The sequence below is a fragment of the Archocentrus centrarchus genome, chromosome 4, assembly GCF_007364275.1.
Source record: "Archocentrus centrarchus isolate MPI-CPG fArcCen1 chromosome 4, fArcCen1, whole genome shotgun sequence".
In the NCBI taxonomy this organism is placed as follows: domain Eukaryota; kingdom Metazoa; phylum Chordata; class Actinopteri; order Cichliformes; family Cichlidae; genus Archocentrus; species Archocentrus centrarchus.
The window spans coordinates 7,050,413-7,069,756 of NC_044349.1; the positions used below are offsets into that span (position 1 = coordinate 7,050,413).

Genomic DNA, 19,344 nt, shown 5'->3' on the forward strand with positions numbered 1-19,344 from the left:
GGCAGCTCATGTCATTTCCAGTCAAGATCAATCTTTACTGGTCAGAGGACAGGGTCAGACAAAGATACACCCACACAACCTTTGTCAAAAGTTCATTGTTCTTAGGCACACATGGATGTAAATACATGATCATTATATCATTTATAAAGGAGAAGACGATCGAGAGGTTTTAAGATCTTAAAGAAAAGAAACTTTGAAAAATTTCTCAGTAACAATTTTTGAGTTTAAAAGCACATGGTGTGTCTGTGGGTCAGATCTGAGGGAGTTGTCAGAGGAACCATTACTTAAATGTGTGTGTGTGTGTGTGTGTGTGTGTGTGTGTGTGTGTGTGTGTGTGTGTGTTTCATTTTCTGGAACGTTATCCATAGTCACCAAAATGCACAGCTTTCCTAGTTAGTCCTAGTTTAGTTAGCACTCTTTCATATTCTTACAGTTGAGTTTGTAAAGTTTTTTGCAGCCCGTCTCTTTTTAGTGAGCCAAATCACTGTTTAATGAAAAGCCAGTTCCAGACAGTAGATTTGTTTTGTATGCCAATAATAACTTTACAGATGAGTATCTCAGTCTAATGAAGATCCAAACCATTTTTTTTTTAACTTAATTCATCACACAAATGCTAATGATAAAATGTAATTTTAACATCTACAGAGATTTTAATCTTCTTTTCCATGGGCTAATTGACCCCAGGGCGACCCACCTCTTCCCTGAGACCTCCACCCTACACCACCCGACTGACAAAAAAGGACCCTGTAGTTAATGAATTATTATATATGACATTATGTATACTGGCATCATAAAATTCATAGGCCACATCATCAATAGGACAGGTAAAAGAAATACAGAAATACAGTTTTCTTCTTTTTTGTTGAATTTAGTTTGTGAACTTTTAAATGATGTGAGCGCTTTAGGTCCTCAGCACTTCTTCATATTAAATTATGTAATCAATGGGGAAATTTCTTAGACTGAAATACTAACCAAGTAACGATACCACGCAAATATTATTAAAATTAATAAATTATTTGCTGCATCACAGTTCATCTGATATAGCAAATCTAAATCTGAAAAGCAACTCCAGATCTCCCAGATTAATGTAATAAAGTACAATTTATTATAAATCATAAATCTTCATAAGATGGAACAGAGCAGAAGTTTAAAACTGCATAAAATCTTATGCATTCCAATGAATAGAATAGACAACTTGACTGCTTTAAAGTTGCCAGTACTACACTGCAATAGACACCAAACAAAGAGGAATTTATTTTATTGGCTTTTAAAAATATGATTTTTATTTTATTAAGAAAATGAGATCCATATTAGTAGGTAATGGCAGATATAATCTGAATATATTTGAGTCAGTCTGTACTGTAAGAGCATCCTCTAAAAAAACTTCAATATCAATTGTAAAATTTTGCCAGTGATGATAGATAAGGACTTTTTCAAGTTTTTTTTGGTGACCTTGACCTATGACAATGAAATGATATGTTCTTGGTCACCTAAGGAATATTTCCACATAGTTTCATCAAATTTGATTCCAAACTGTTTGAGTTATATTGCTAACAGACAGACAAACAAACAAACAAACGGAAGAACTGAATTCCTATTTCAAAGGAACGTTGACAGCACTGCCATGGACAGCCTTCTGACCACTCTAGGGTAATCCCATCAGCTTGATGAAGGTAATGGCTAATCAGTTTCTACTCAAGAGGTCTTAAGTCTCTAAATTCATGTGTAATGTCATCTAGCATGAATCCATTGAGGACTGATTGTACTGGAATCTGACCTCTTTTGGGCAAAGCATGAAAGGACTACACACCCAGTACTTATCATGGGTTTTCAGTTTTCTGCTTTTCCTTAAAATATCATCAGTTGGTGCTGATGTATTTGTGTACTTGTCAGCAATCATCTGCTCCACTGATGACAGCAGTCTGTGACGGGAACAGCATAAATAGGACCTTCTGTGTGTTTCTCTTCTTTTCTGTGCTTCCTCACATGAGCTCTTGCAACAGATCTCTGTCTTTCAGTTTCCTGCTGGGTCTCTTCATTTCTGTACATCCACACGCTTTCTCTAGTAGGTCTCCGTTGTTTGATTTCTTCCTGAGTTTTTTCACATTTCCTCGTACTGCAGACCTTTGTTCCTCAGCTTTCTCAGAAAATTGTGTTGCCCTTTTTCAGCCAGTTTGCAACTTCACCTTTTTGCTTTTGTGTTTAATTGCTTCCCTGCTCTCTCGCCTACTCTGGCGCACAATTTTAGATCTAGAGCTAGAGTGTGGCACTCTACAAAGTATGATTAAGTCCTTGTAAACAAAGTCACTGAAGCTGAAGCAGTCTGGTAGGTGTCTTGCAGTGAGCTGAAGTTGTCTTGTAGCAAGTTTTCTGTGACCATGGCATATTTTAGAATTTTGACAAATGATATCATGGCGTCAAAAAATGCGTGATTGACAACATCAGGCTGTAGAGAATACTACCATGTACTGGTTCACAAAATTTCATTGTGACAGATGAATATGAATTTTGGCATAATATTTATGTGCGATAGATGTTAGAACACGCAGAGGCAGGAAATGGACTCAGTCAGCACATATGGTTTTATTAAAAGGACCACAAACAGCACTATTACTTGACTGATTTAATTCTTCATTCTGACACATTGGTGTACTCATCTTTATCTAATCTAGTAAAAAAACAAAAAACAAAAAACCCTTACTGACAAGTTGGTAACTCCATCACACCATGCTCACACTTCTGACGCATTCCCACAGCGCCGACACGTCTTCCTTTGGTACACACAAACTCAATCACATCATTATGTGCTGAATACATCTTATCTGGGTTATCTTTTCTTGGATGTTTGAAGTGAATATTGTGGCTGTTCAGCTCCTCTTCAGTCACAGTGCAGGGTTCTGTAAGACATAAAAGAGAAATAGTCTGTTGATGTTAGTGAAACACAAGAATGTATAGGTTGAGTTTTGTGAAGGACTCAGTGGCTGGGATTTGAAACATTTGTTTTCTTCTGCCTAATTATAAAAGTCGTGAGGCTTAAAGTTACTCTTCTGAGTTAATTACATTTACTGCTAATTTTACTTACACATGCTGTCTCTATGACATGTTTCTGTGACAGCCATTTTTAAGATTTCTTTTTTTCTCTTTATTTTAGATCTGAGTTGTTTGTTACACAAACATACACCATTTTATTTCAGGAATCTGGACACGTGGGTTGATTTTGAAACAATAAATTGTAATTTGATTTAATAACTTGTTAGTATTAATTTCTTTTATTTTTTAAATGAATTGTTGCCAGTTTTAAATGAGGTGTGTCCCAGAGGTATTAACTTAAAATCTATTGGCCGAGTCCATTTTTTTCACCAAAAATGATGACTTGTTTTTCAAACTAAATATTAATTTACATTAACCTCCAGTTTTTACTACTGGGGATTTTTTTTTATGAATAATTTGGGACCACATGTTTCAGTGTAATAATTAATTCTCACATTTGACCTGCAGACAGCATTAGAAATAGTTCAGTCGTGCTCTTAACTTTGAAATAAAGACCTAAATAAAAACATGCTTTCTCCAATGACCTAAAAAAGATCTTCACATACATCTTCACCAAATGTGACAACTGCAACTTATTACTCAAGAATCATCATCTGGGATTTTAACAGGTTTTTGTGGCAGGTACTCCAGCATCCCTCCACTGGCTGCTTTTCTATTTTAGAAGTGATTTGAAAACTTTATTGTTCACTAAAGCCACAGTCAGGCTTTCTGAAACACTGGAGACCCACTAACTCCTTTTAGGCCGGTATCAGCCACATATTGTCCGGTAGGTCTTTACTTATCCTTCCAAGGTCCAGATTAAGAACACATGAGAGCAGAGCCCTGCACTGCAAAGTGAGTTCAACATGTTCATTGTTTAATATTGCTTTAAGTCAATGTGAAAAAATAAAAACAAACAACACCAAAAAAAATAAAACAATAGGAAGGAAGAAAAATGCTCCCAAAAATTTCTTAGTGATACTCTTCATGGAAAGGCATGAAGGATGGTATTAAAAAAATTCCGATCCTAAAATCCACACACTGAGGGCAAAAGGATGTTCCAGAAGAACAGATTTTGTACATTTATTTTCTTTTGTCAAACATAACATGCATTACTGTTTGCTACTACAGTGATGCACCATGGGAAGAAGCGAACCTACTTTGCAACTCTGAAAATCCAAGTTTTTTACTAAGTCCCAAATTCTGCTTCACAGTGAAGGCTTCTGGCCTTTGCTGGTAACTTTGAAAAAAAAAATCTGTATCAAGGATTTTTAAAAAAAAAATCTAGTTATTAGTTAAAATTCTCTCACTCAGTTGGTTGGTTGATTTAAAATGTACTGTGGTGGTGTTTTGAGCCAGATTACAAAGAGTGTGTCATTGTCTTGGAAGAGCATGTGAGGATGGCAGTGAATGTACATTTTCTTATTTTCTATAGATGTGCTGTTAATATGTCTGTTTTGTCACATCTCTGCTTACTTTACATGTCCACTTTCTGTGTTTTTTTTTTAGCGTTGAATTTATTATAGGTTATTTTTTGTAGCTGGGCTTAAAGACCACAGATAATGTTTAAAATTGATCACACTTCTGCAGTACACAATATTCAAAAATGAAAACCACAATTATTTTTAACTGGAACTTACGAAGGCATCTAATCTCTCCAGTCCATTCACCATTGAAACAGGTTTTGATTGGTCCCCCCTCCATGAGGTAGTATGCCTGACAGACATATTCAACCTTGTCACCATGTTGGTACTGGCTCCTAGTAGTTGTTGTAGGGCCTCCATCTAAAAGAGGTGGTGGTCTTGTACAACCCTGGGCAGCTACAAACGTGTGAGTAACAGAAAAAAACAAGTGTAGGTATTATTCTGTCACAATAATCAAATTTTACATCTACTGTCACACATCATTTTACATTTCAGGTGAAATATTCATCATGTATGCTGAGTTGTTTGTTACATAAACATACAGCATTTTGTTTCAGGAATTTGGACACGTGGGTTGATTTTTAAACAATAAATAACTTGCTGTTAGTATTAAATTTTTTAAAAATTGTTTCCAGTTTTAAATGAGGTGTGTCCCAGAGGTATTAACTTAAAATCTATTGACCGAGTCCATTTTTCACCAAAAATGATGACTTGTTTTTCAAGCTAAATACTAATTTATATTAACCTCCATTTTGTACTACTGAGGACTTTTATTTTTTTTTGAATAATTTGGGACCACTGCCCGCATCTTTCAGTGTAATAGTTAATTCTCACATTTGAACTGCAGACAGCATTAGAAATCATTCAGTCGTGCTCTTTTAACTTTGAAATGACCTAAAAAAGATCTTCACATACATCTTCACCAAATGTGAAAACTGCAACTTATTACTGAAGAATCATCATCTGGGATTTTAACAGGTTTTTGTGGCAGGTACTCCAGCATCCCTCCACTGGCTGCTTTTCTATTTTAAAAGTGATTTGAAAACTTTATTGTTCACTAAAGCCACAGTCAGGCTTTCTGAAACACTGGAGACCCACTAACTCCGTTTAGGCCGGTATCAGCCACATATTGTCCGGTAGGTCTTTACTTATCCTTCCAAGGTCCAGATTAAGAACACATGAGAGCAGAGCCCTGCACTGCAAAGTGAGTTCAACATGTTCATTGTTTAATATTGCTTTAAGTCAATGTGAAAAAATAAAAGCAAACAACAACAAAAAACAAAATCAAACGGAAGGAAGAAAAATGCTCCCAAAAATTTCTTAGTGATACTCTTCATGGAAAGGCATGAAGGATGGTATTAAAAAAATTCTGATCCTAAAATCCACACACTGAGGGCAAAAGGATGTTCCAGAAGAACAGATTTTGTACATTTATTTTCTTTTGTCAAACATAACATGCATTACTGTTTGCTACTACAGTGATGCACCATGGGAAGAAGCGAACCTACTTTGCAACTCTGAAAATCCAAGTTTTTTACTAAGTCCCAAATTCTGCTTCACAGTGAAGGCTTCTGGCCTTTGCTGACAGGAATGAGAAATGATCAAATAGGTCCACATATGTTTCTGGACAATTTTTTAAATTTTTGTGTATGTAGACAGACTCCTGCTTCACTACTGCTGTTGTGTTTTTGGTGCTTTGTTTTGAAACCCTGGGCCGACATGGACTTGATGCATTAATACTCTTTATTCACACATGTGTTCCTAAATAGTTTCTATTGCAGATCTACTTTTAGTCACAGATGTGGGCGAAACTCCCTCTCTCACACGGTAACACCTGAGCTCTACAGAGTTGAAGATTCAATGAAACACTGAAGCAAAAAACAAAAAAATCTGTATCAAGAATTCAAAAAAAAAATCTAGTTATTAGTTAAAATTCTCTCACTCGGTTGGTTGGTTGATTTAAAATTTACTGTGGTGGTGTACTGAACCAGATTACAAAGAGTGTGTCATTGTCTCGGCAGAGCATGTGAGGATGGCAGTGAATGTACATTTTCTGATTTTCTATAGATGTGCTGTTAACATGTCTGTTTTGTCACATCTCTGCTTACTTTACATGTCCACTTTCTGTGGTTTTTTTTTTTTTTTTAGTGTTGAATTTATTATAGGTTATTTTGCTGTAGCTGGTCTTAAAGACCACAGATAATGTATAAAATTGATCACACTTCTGCAGTACACAATATTCAAAAATGAAAACCACAATTATTTTAACTGGAACTTACGAAGGCATCTAATCTCTCCAGTCCATTCACCATTGAAACAGGTTTTGATTGGTCCCCCCTCCATGACGTAGTGTGCCTGACAGACATATTCAACCTTGTCACCATGTTGGTACAGGCTCTTAGTAGCTGTTTTAGGGCCTCCATCTGAAATTGGTGCTGGTCTTGTACAACCCTGGGCAGCTACAATCATGTGAGTAACAGAGAAAAAAATAAGTGTAGGTATTATTCTGTCACAATAATCACATTTTACATCTACTGTCACACATTATTTTTTAATTTCAGGTGAAATATTCATCATGTAAACTTGGGCTTGCACATCATACCCTCCCATGGAATCCAAGCAAGTTTCATACACCCTAATTAGCATTATTCCTAGAAATACATTTTTAGATTATCCTCAGCTGTGCATGTGAGGGATGTTATGCAAACTACAAATTCTGAATTCAAACAGGCCGAGCAGCCCACTGAATGACTGTTATCAGTTGTAACAGTCCTATTGATATTTGCCTTCCTGCTATGCTCGGAAAGTGGTTATGATAACACTGAATGATTCATTCACTGTAATCTATGAAAAACTACGTTGTCCTGATCACAAGCTCATGGTTGAACTCTGTACTTTTCCCTCCTTGCTAAACATTGTTAAGGGGAAGTGATGTGACAAAGTTGCTGCAATCATCTGCCTCATTCATCTGTTCATTTACTGCCATTATTATAAACTCTGTCTGTGAAATAAAAGCTGCTTTGAAGTCGTCGTCTTTGGTGCCCGTGTGCTTGTCAGGTGCTGACACTTCCACCATAGCCTGTTGTAGTCCCCTGCTCCACTATCCTCCATGTCACTCATGCTGGCAGGTGATGAAATGTGTATGATTGAGGGCCACTTAAATAAAAAAATCCCGACAAAGCTTAAGTCACGTTTTAAATGAACGCACATGATAAACCATGATGTTGATGTGGTCCCACCTCTGGCTGCTTGTTTATTTAAGAACTGATCTGAAATTCACAGGATGGCCCTCTGAAACACTGCAGACCCACTGACTACTTATAGAACAATATGCAGTCACAGATGTTTTGGTAGGCTTTTACTTACACTTTGAAACTCCAGATTAATAACAAATGAGAGCAGGTCTCTCTACTTCAAAGCAAGTTCAACATGCCCATTTTTTATATAAAAAAAAACAATGAAAGAAAGTCAAAGATTTTGGACAGTGACACATTTAAAAAACAAAAACAAAACAAAAACAACTTTCATATGTTGGCAGTGGGTCTCAGGCAGACAGCGAACATACACACTAATAAATTTATCTTTTTTATTCTTTCTTTTATTGATGTTCTGTTACTGTGATGGATTGATTATTTATGTTATTTTGTTTTGGTTCGTTTACAAGAGTGCAGGTAATATCAAATATTAACAAGATTTGTAAGTCCTACAGAAATCCTCATTATCTGAACTCTGTTTTAATGTGTAATGACTGTGATTGTGTGTAACAGCTCTGTACAATCTAAAGAACACAAAATCCAAAAACTGAAACCAACATTAATTTTACACCCGCAGAAAGCAAAATGAAAAATATCAACAGAACTGTAACTTACGGCGGCATCTCATCTCTCCAATCCATTCACCATTGATGCAGGTTTTGGATGGCCCACCCTCCATGACGTACCCTCTGCGACAGACATATTCAACCTTTTCATTATGGCTGTATTGGTTTTTTCCTTTTCTCTTGGCCTGTCCATTTGAAAGATTTGGTGATGTGCTACAAACCCTTGTCGCTACAAAAATATGGGCAACAACAGAAAAAAAAAAAAAGAAAAAAAAGAAAAACATTTTAGGCGTGATTTTGTCACAGTAATCACATGTTCAGTTACTCTACTGTCATGTGTTATGTTGCATTTCAGGTGAAACATTTGAGCTGCACATCATGGCCTCCCCTCACCATTGAAACAACAATAAATATCTTCCACACACATTAATCCGCATTTCCTCAACTAAGCCAGTTATTAGTTTAGCTGAAGCCTGGCTGATCTATAGAGCCGTAATATGTCCAGCTAGAAATAGATTTTTAGATAATCCTCAGCTGTGCTCTGAGGCCTGTTGTGCAAACTACAAATTCTGAATTCAGACAGGCTGATCAGCCCACTGGATGATTGTTGTCAGTTGCTCAAATCATCACCCCTCAAGCACCGTGTTTAATGGTGAGTAAGCGGTGTTTGTGCTGATATGCTGTGTGTGGTTTTCACCAAACGTGGAGCTGTGCATCATTGTCATTTCCACTCTTTTTCTCCTGTCTGTCCAAAGGACATTGATCCAGAAGTCTTGTGGTTTGTTCAAATAAAACTTTGCAAATCATATTCCTGAAGTCATTCTTCCCAGCCTTAGACCCAAATTCCCCCCCTCACGCTACTAGAGTCTTATAATGTGGGAATTTCGATCCATCCATCCATCCATCCATCCATCCATCCATCTATCCATCCATCCATCTTCTTCCGCTTATCCTTTTGTTGCTCATTATTTCCATCTACTGTTGTTGGACTGATAACCTCTGATCACAGTTATTTAATCAGCTAATATAATTTCAAATTGAGAGTTCTAAACAAAAACCTCTTCTGATCTTGTGGCGTTCTAGTTTCAGGGTGTTGAAATGTGATTTTTGCTTCATAAAACTAAGCTTTCAAATCACCTTGTTAATTTGGTGTTAAAATTGGGACTAAGTTAGACTCAATTATATAAAACCTGAAGAAATATGAACAATGACAATAACAATCTTTTTCCATCCTATTGATAAAAATTGAGGCACGAGAAGAGAACGGACTCACCTTCACATGTTGGTAGAGGATCGCTCCACTGTCCATTTGCCAAACATTCAAACGTTGCATTCCCTTTGATAATGTGGGTACTGTCTACACAAGTAAACGTTAGGTATTGTCCTTTCAATATTTGACTGCGTGGTGAATCTGTGGTGAATCTTAGACTTGATGGTATTTCAGGGACTGTGCATTTCTCTGTTTGAAAGAAGAGAAGCTGTTTTACTGTGATGTGCTTACAGAATAAATAAGAAACCAGATCAGTCTTACTAAGGTTTGCTACTTATTTTCAATTTAAAGAATCACAGTAAGTTAATGAGGATATGTATTACTAAATTTCCAACCTACACAGGTGTTTATTTTATTGAAAATATTTATTATGAAAAATCAGAAAATAGCCAATGAAACTGGAAAACATTCAGCAAAATCATCAATTCAATTTAGTTTTATTTGTGATACAAGGAAGGTTGTTTCAAGACTGCACAATATTAGAGCAGCAACTACAAGATAAACTAATTAGACAACCCCCTGTGATCAAGCACGTGTCGATTGTGGGAAGAAAAAACTCCCCTTTAGCAGGAAGAGACCTCTGGCAGGACCAGGCTCTAAACACTCAATGCTTTTTAGCACCTGCACTGAAAGTGTAATTAATGTCAAGTTCTTTTTTTTTTTTGAGGGTAAATGGACAAGTTCTTATACAGCACTTTTCTACTCTACTTTATAGAACACATTTGCATTTACCTATTCACACTCTGACGGTTGCAACTTGGGGTTCAGTATCTTGCCAAGGATACTTTGGCATGCAGACTGGCGCTACCAGAAATTGAACCAGCAACCTTCCGATTAGTAGATGACCTGCTCTACCTCCTGAGCCATAGCCACCTACAATTGGGTAAGCTAGTTGTCTTGCCAATTTTGCAGTGTGCCACTAAAACAATTACAGGAAAACATAGTTGTCTAAACCTATAAACTGTTCTCAAATGAAAACTAGTTTCATTTAATTTCCCCTTACCTTCACATTCTATTGTTTTAGTCCAATTGCCATCCTGGCATGTTGCAGTGCCATTACTTCTTTCTTTATTCTTACATTGATATTTGATGATCTCTCCATTCTTGTATTTCTCTTTATCTGCTGTGAAGTTCATTGTCTGCCACTCGTCCTGAAGCTTGTCACAGGTAACTGAAAATACAAGACCGTATTGTCAGAATCATACTTTTGTAGTCTTAATTTGATTTCTACATCACGTCTTTCCAAAAGTGAACCAGTCAAAGAAGTCACACAGCAGATGGCAGGTGTACAAACTGAGGTTCACATGATGAATGTTGGTAGGCAACAAAAGCACTATATTCAAGGATAGTTAAAGATTGTGCTTATGATTTAATGCTGGGAAATATTGTGTCCATTGTTTCAACTTTGAAAATTAATTTCCTTTCCTGTAACCAAGGGTAGGGAATTAACCTGCAGTTGCTTAAATATTTAAAATAAAACAGATGAATGATAAACTACAGGATGTATAACTTTTGATTTTAAGACTCCAGTCTTAAAGCTTATTCAGAGCAATGTTGTGATTTTTTTCTTTTTTTAAAATGTACTCACATATACATTTAATCTCGAGAGCATCCCATTTTCCGGCTGTGCATTCAATTGTGGCCTCACTCTCCATTGTGTACTTAGCGCGGCACTGATAAGTTACTGTAGAGCCAGATGGGTATTCCTTCTGATAAGGAGTTGTAACAACAGCATTCTCAACTTTGAGTGGAGGGCTGCAGTTATCATCATTTGCTGCAAGACACGAGAACATGTACAGTATTAATTTACACCCTGTAATCTTTTTATGAACACGTGTGGCAAATAATGGTTGAGGTGACTCACGTTTACAGATTTCATCAAGTGATCGTCCAGCCAAATCCCATTGTCCCTCATTACAAGTTAATTCCTCAATCTCAGTAGAGTATCCTTCTTTGCAAGTTATTGAAATGCTTTTTTGGGACGGTTTCGTCTGAAGTCTCCCTTTGCCATTAGGAATCACAGGAGGTTCTCCACACTCTCGTTCCGCTAGAGAGGATGAGATTACAAGTTGGTCCATTTAAAACAGTCACCAGAATAAACAGCAGAAGGGGTGCACTGTCTGAATGCACTGATTGTTGCATATTATGTAGCAAATATTCACACTGATTTTTCCCTTTAATTAAAGATGTTTCCAGATTCAATTTTAATGTAAAAAATGTTCCAGATTCCAAATGTATTTTTGTCTTCTACCTAAACAACCTGGCTAAACAATGATGACAAGCCACTGTGGCCAGTTTGCTTCCATTATTAAGAGAAGAAGATTAATTAGAAATTTTAATTACCAATACAATCTTTGAGTCCAGACCACACACCGCCCTCACATGTGGCTTCACCCCACCAGCCTTTGGTGAGAAGTTTGTAACCGTCCTTACACGTGTAGTAAAGTTTGTTACCAGATGGCCAAACATCAAATCTGTTTTCACTGCTCACACTTTGACATTGTGTAGTAGCTGTCAAAGAGAGACACCACATTTAGATAACATTAAATAGAAATCAAAATGCATTTTTGTCATGTTGTTCATTGTTCATCTGCTGGCCCATGACTTTGGACTAGACTGAAATATCTTTAATACTACTGAACAGACTGTGTAATGTTGTCTGATATTAAATGGTTTCTAGCAGGTGAATCCTGCTGACTTTGGTGGTCTTGCATCTCGTGTGGTTTATTCTGTCTTTGATGTCTGCTGCTGTGATTGTCTGTTATTAAAACCAGCCTACATTAGAATTCAGGCTGTAGCTGTCTGTTCTTACCAGAATACCAAAGACCTCAGTCACAAGTACATTTGACTTGTATTTAACTTTAATCATTTAATGTATGGGGTTACTCAGGCCTCCAACCACCTAGTAACCTCAGTAGTACTTCTCCTTTGTATTTACAAAAGAACATAGAAAACATCACATTTTTAAAAATATAAATATAAAATAATTATTTTATAAATAAATAAATAATAATAATAATACAAAAACAAGATCACTTTGAATTTGATGGCAATAACACATCTAAAAAAAAAAAAAAAAGATGGGGCAGGGACACGTTTACCACTGTGCAGCATCTCCTCTTCTTTTAACAACAGTCTGCAATTATCTGTGAACTGAGACAACCAGTTGTTGGAAGAGCAACCATCTGATATAGGATTCTAGTTGCTCAACAGTCCTGAGTCTTTTTTGTCATATTTTTGGTACCATGTTGTGCCGGTGTTTCAGTTGTTGAAAGGTCTGAACTGCAGGCATGACAGTTGAGCACCCAGACTGTTGAAGCCATGCTCTTATAAAAGCAGCAGTGTGTCATGTAAATATGCCAGGTGGCTGAGGCTCAGGAGGTAGAGCAGGTCACCTACTAATCGGAAGGTTGGCGGTTTGATTCCTGGCTGCTCTGGGCTGCATGTCAAAGTATCCTTGGGCAAGATACTGAACCCCAAGTTGCTCTCCGACTCAAGCGTTGGAGTATGAATGTGTGTGAATGTTAGACAGTAAAAAGCGCTTAGATTAATATGGCAGTGCTTGTATGAATGGGTGAATGTAAATGTGTTGTATAAGTGCTTTGAGTGCTCAGTCAGAGTAGAAAAGCACTATATAAGAACCAGTCCATTTACCTTGCTGAAAAAGGTGTTTTCTGCAATGGAGTGTGTATTGTTTTAAAACCTGTATATACTATTCAGTATTGACGGTGCCTCATCCAGAGGATGTAACGTCCATGTTTTCCAAGAAGAAACTTTGATTCATCTGACCACTGAACAGTTTCCTACTTTGCTTCAGTCCATTTTAAATGACCTTTGGCCCAGAGAAGACAGCTGTGTTTCTGGATCATGTTTGCATATGACTTCTTCTTTGCATTATAGAGCATTCACCTGCATTTATGGATGGCACAGCAAACTATGCTCAAAAGCAGTGATTTCTCAAAGTGTTCCTGAGCCCATGCAGGGATTTCCATGACAGAATCAGGCCTGATTTTAGTGCGGTGCCACCCAAAGATCAGGGCATCCAATAATGACTTTTGACCTTGTCCCTTGCTCACAGAGATTTATCTAGGTTCTCTGAATCTTTTGATAATTTGTATTGTAGATGATGAGATATTCAATGTCTTTGGAATTTTTCATTGATGAACATCATTGTTAAACTGTTCTATAATTTGTACCATTTGTACCAGACACTCTGCCTCTCCAAAGTGCTCTTTTGTACCAAATCAAGTTACTAACCTGTTGTCAGTTAACCTACAGTAACACTCACTTTTCCAGCCTTTTGGTTTTTCCTCTCCCAGCTTTTTGAAATATGTGACTGACATCAAATTCAAATGAACTTATTTTTTTTCTTTAAACTTTACATTTACTCAGTTTAAATATTTGATGGTTTCTATGTTCTGTTGTGAAAAAAAATGGGTTTATGAGATTTTTAAATTATTGCATTCTGTTTGTATTTACTTTCTACACTGTCATGGCCAGGGATGAAACAGGCGAGGAATGGCTGACACGAAGGACTCCAGAAGTCAGCGTAACTTAAAAGGGATTTATTTCAACGGGAAAAAACAAATACAAAAACCTTGGATGACAGATAAGAGGAGACGAAGAGGAGACGAAGGGAAGCCACAGGGAGCACAGGAACATACGGGCACAAAAACGTCAACGACGTGACAAGGAGCATGGGAAACACAAGACTTAAATACACAGAGGGGCTGATGAGGGAAGAGGAAACAGGTGGGCACACAGGTGATTATGATTACCCTAATGGGGGGAAAGCAAAACTGAAGACAAGGAACAGACGACCATCAAAGTAAAACAGGAAGACAGAAGGGGGAGAAAAAGACGCAGACGCAGACTAGACACCAGGAAAACATGTGGAACAAGATGACAACATAGAAACCGAGAAAATAACAGAAACACCAAGAAAACATAACACACTGGGCCACCGGCCCAGGACATGACATACACAGTGTCTGAACTTTCCATATTTGGGTTTGCAGATACATATTTGTGTTATTGTAAGGACAAGAAATGCCAGTATAAAATGCACAAGACAATATCTCCAAGAAAATTTTGACAAAAGTGTTAGTTGAGATCATCAAGGGAGCTGAGGGATGTTTTTTAACAAACTTCTATAAAACCAGACTTATTTTGCAAGTCACTGCCCTACTGGCCATTTGAGAGAATGCATGTTTACTGAACTTTCACATTGGCTTCACTTTTCAGTCCTGGAAGCTATGTCCCTCATAGCTATGTTTCACACTATGTGTCATTTCTCACCACTTCTTTACAAAAGTTATCTTTATAATGAAAAACAATAAATCACAAATGAATGGGAACAAGCAAATTTATCCTTTTTATTTTTGTTATTGCATTTTCTTACCTGTACATTGGTTAGATCTATGCCAGCCATTTTCCCCACACGTTAGAGTGAACCTTCCTTCATAACCTCTCTTGCACTTATACTGGACACGATCATTGTAACTGTATTCAGAATGAATTTCTCCAATAATATCGGCATTATTGTAAGACTCCTTCTTGCATTTAATCTCTGAAAAACAAAACAGATTTATTAAACTTCTGCACTGACTGTGATTCAGATAATCTAATCAAGTAAAGCATTCAAATACTTTCATATGTTCATTCAAATGAAACCATCAGTCTAAAAGCAAATACAATGTATTTTAAATTTGAATTATTTTTAGTGAAAGGAAAAGAAAAATGTTCAGTTATGGATTCAACATGCAACTGAAAGTTGTTGTGGTAGAAATGTTACTTGAAAACTACACAAAATAGTGTACAATGACTATTTGTACACTCTTGTGGTTGGTTAGTACAGAAATACACACAAAATGCCATTTTCTCTCAAATATGAACTTTCACACAGACCAGTCTCTAATATTCATATTTCTGGCTCCAACTTTCTTACTATATAATTTTTTTTTGGTAGCAGCTTTTGAGGCTTGAGTTTGATCGAAGATGTTCAGCAATTAAAAAAAAAAAAATCTTTCCTATTTTCTCAAATGTGGAATAAAATTAAAGAAGTTAAAACAACAAAACAAAAAAAAACCAAACAAACTAGAATTAGAAGAAAAACAAGGTAAACTTCACCTTGACAAAGTGGATGAGGTTCCCACCCATCTCTGGTGCATGTGGCCCAGGTGGCACCACCTGTACTCCTGTAGCCTGTTGCACATCTATACCAGACAGAATCACCCAGTTTTATTTGTTGCCAACCACTCGAGTACGAGATATACCTTTCTCTGGGACGGCTGCATGTAACCTCTAGAAAATTAGAAAAACTTGATAATCTTCATGAAACTGAAAGTCAACCACAACAAAGCAAAGAACAGTGACCTTAGAATTTGTGTCTAAAGCTCTTGTAGTTTTATACCTTGACACACTGGTGCGACAGTCCACTGTCCATTCTCTTCACAAGTAGTCTCAGCTAAGCGACTGCGACTGTCTGAAATCCAGTATCTGTCCCCACACGACACTCTTACCTTTTCACCAGGTGAAAACCTATTTCTATAAGCAGGTTCGTATGTGGTTCCTGGAACTGGCGGCAGTGTCAGCTCACATTTTATTGCTGCATTTGTTGGGAAATGAAGCACATTATTTAGTGTGTTGTACCAAGACAGAGCAGTACCATGACATCCAGATATCCAGCACCAGTTATCACTCATCATTAGCATTTAATGTATAAACTGGATGCCACTCTGTTTATATTTACCTTCACATGCAGGTGTGGGAATCCACGCCGCTCTGCCTCCTGAATTTGTGCATTTTGAATCTCTTTCTTGACCACGTTTATATCCTGGATTGCACGTATAACTCAGGACTTCATTTTCATTGTACTTGGCATTTCCATGAACAACAGCATTTTCAACTGGAGGTTTTATACATTTTACAACTGTTGAAGAATGAAGTCACAGTCACAAATAAGACTACAACATTTGTTTATAAAATTCAAATAAACAGTAACCACAGGTTAACCTGATATGAAAATAAGATTTTTGATAGAACAATATAATTTTCATGGGAAACAAGCAAAGCATTTGTGGCATTTTCTGCTTAACTAAATTATTAGAATAGATAAAACTATATTAATCCCTTTAGCCCAAGTTGGTGATTTTGTGTTTATCTTGTTTTGTTTGAAACTGATATTATTGGACTTCCTGTTATGCCATACCTACATCAGGAAAGTACGTTATGTATAAATGTAAAAGTTATATAAAGTTTTAGGTTTTATCCACACAGGAATGAATGTGTTAATGTGACAAATATCATCAATCATATTTTTCTACTTTGTGTTAGGCTAAATTAACAGCCTGCTGCCTGTATAGCCATACTTAAAGGGCAAATGTGATAGTGGTACATGTCACTGACCAAAAGGTAAATATTTCACCAAACAATCTTGTATCCAAGTGCAATAAGAATTTTTTCATGTTGAGTACAGATCAGCCCATTTATATACAAACTATAATTATATGAATCCGAATTTTGGTCGAAATGTTATTACAAGGAAGAAAAATGCTATACACTGTCTCTACTGCTGGTAGAGGTGGCAAAAGTACAGACATTCTGTACTTAAGTAGAAGTACAGATACTTGTGTAAAAAAGCTGAAGTACTGACAGTACAGCAAACTAACCAGTTTATCCTTCACATCATATACAGATCCAAGACCAAGACTTTAAAATGTACAGCATCATGCATGGTACAGTGATATTTAAGGCACTATTTGCTTACAGAGAATGGGATTAATAGATTAATATAGACCACAAATGAATATACATTATTTGTATGTCAGTGTGTTTAACCTTGGGACTGTTAATTTTTTGCAGTTCTCTTATGAAACGTTTTGGGTATTTTAGAGTAGCAGGCTAGTCAGATTTTTTTTTCTCGTTTAAATGATTCGTAAATTAGTTGCCAGGAACCATCACTAGTAAGAGGTGTTGTTTGAGTGGTTAGTTATTATTTAACTGCTGCATGGAGCCCTCCTTCTAAAGTAAATTCTTCGTCCTTTTTGAGCTTTTATTATTGACTCTACCTTCACATGTTACATTACTCAACCCAAGGCCGCTCCCCTCTCCTATTCATTGCCCAAAACACTTTCATTTGGTCCGATTCAGAATCCGATTGCGGCCTTGCAGCTAAATCGGACTACGTTGCCGTAGGCTGCTTCCTCTGCATCCCCTGTCACCTTCACATTGCTGGGCACATGAATGATGGACACTGGCTGGCTGCTGGAATGAAAAACATTAGAAAACATCACCCCCCACCACACCCCCCACCCCCCCCCCCATCCCCCCCACCCCCCCCCCCCCCCCCCCCCCCCCCCCCCCCCCCCCCCCCCCCCCCCCCCCCCCCCCCCCCCCCCCCCCCCCCCCCCCCCCCCCCCCCCCCCCCCCCCCCCCCCCCCCCCCCCCCCCCCCCCCCCCCCACCCCCCCCCAAAAAAAACCCAAAAAAAACCAAATATATCATCTTTATTCAACCAAGCCTTAAGTATTTTTAATTTTCCAAGGCATCACCAAGAAATATAAACAGGGTGATGTTTCATGCTCTGTGTATAATACTGAATGCGTAATTTCATTTTATATCAGCTTCTACCTTCACAGACAGGAAACAACACCATCCCAGCCTTCTGCCATGCAACGCCGGTAGTTGGTCGACTGACCATTTGAAATCTGAATCAGTTTAACATAGAAAATTCACAATGAAGGGGACTACCGGAAAAGTCAGCTGCACAGAGAACATGCACAAAGCATGCATTACTACACATTCATAAACCCAAACAAAGAAACGAGTAAATAAAGAAAATAAGATTAAAAACAATTTGATACCCTCTATGACAGGTGTATTCAACTTGTGAGCCAAAGACAAAAATCGTCTCCCCTTGTAAGGTGAAAATCAGCAAACTGGGCATCGCGGGATGACCACATGATCTCGCTAAAAGCAAAAAGACAAAATGTGGGTAAATGCGCCCCAGCGAAAACTGGAATTTGCTTTTTATTTCGTAAAAGTAACCTGCATTTTATTCAATAGTGTATGCTAGAAATTTAACAGTAATAATTGTAAGAGAGCAATGACGTTTCCTCTGCTTTGCTAAGGCTCACTCTAATAAACCACTGCAGTACCCATTTAGCAAAACATACACAAATACAGCATGACAATAGGTGTTTACTGGCTATACTGGCAAAATGGACATTCACAAGTTCTTACTTACGTTCACATTTTGAGCCTTTAAATTGCCATTTCCCCTCTACACAGCTCAGCTTGAAAAAACCACTGTAGCCTAAATTGCAGCCCACTCTCACTTGTCTTCCACCAGGGTAGCTCGCCTCCAGAGTAGTTATGTCAAAATTGCCATCGTACTGTGGGCTATTTTTAAAATCCTGAAGTGTACAATCTCCTGGCCTTTCTGGAAAGCATTAAATAATAATCAATATAAATTATTTTGTGTGTCTTTCAAAGTCAACATATCCTGTAATAATTGAAATGGTAAGATAAAGGACCGTCCAATCACCCGAGTACTGGATCTTACCTTGGCTTTTCACAAAGGTCAGAGTATGCATCCACAGAAGTAGGAAACAGCTTTTGGTTATTGCATGCATTTTTATCTTCATTAGCCTGATTCACCAAACAGAACTAAACACCAGAGACTCAAAGATTATTATAGACTAGAGGAGCTTTTCACAGGGAAAAAAAAAAAAGAGATTGCTCAATGATTTACACAAGGCTGACCCTGCCTCCAAACACAATCTCAGGCTCACGGAGAAC

At 37.4% G+C, this 19,344-nt stretch overlaps 1 protein-coding gene across 1 annotated transcript; it reads right to left on the bottom strand.

Moving 5' to 3' along the window:
- Nucleotides 1–2,559: 2,559 nt before the first annotated feature.
- LOC115778826 (complement factor H-like) lies at nt 2,560–18,490 on the bottom strand. Its single transcript, XM_030727167.1, has 15 exons — nt 18,484–18,490; nt 17,614–17,655; nt 16,296–16,475; nt 15,957–16,151; nt 15,674–15,847; nt 14,946–15,113; nt 11,888–12,055; nt 11,409–11,591; nt 11,133–11,318; nt 10,548–10,715; nt 9,548–9,733; nt 8,324–8,503; nt 6,734–6,913; nt 4,671–4,850; nt 2,560–2,897 (listed from the first exon to the last, which is right to left on the bottom strand). The coding sequence occupies exons 1-15, from the start codon at nt 18,488–18,490 to the stop codon at nt 2,698–2,700; spliced, it is 2,397 nt and encodes a 798-aa protein (XP_030583027.1). The 3' UTR covers nt 2,560–2,697.
- Nucleotides 18,491–19,344: the final 854 nt, after the last annotated feature.

Excerpts from the sequence above, each read along its gene's own strand:
- LOC115778826 (XM_030727167.1), bottom strand. Across the intron at positions 16,476-17,613 it reads GAGTAATGTAACATGTGAAG|TTGTAAAATGTATAAAACCT; the intron begins GTAGAGTCAATA and ends ATTCTTCAACAG. Across the intron at positions 6,914-8,323 it reads TGGAGAGATGAGATGCCGCC|CTGCCCAGGGTTGTACAAGA; the intron begins GTAAGTTACAGT and ends ACATGATTGTAG.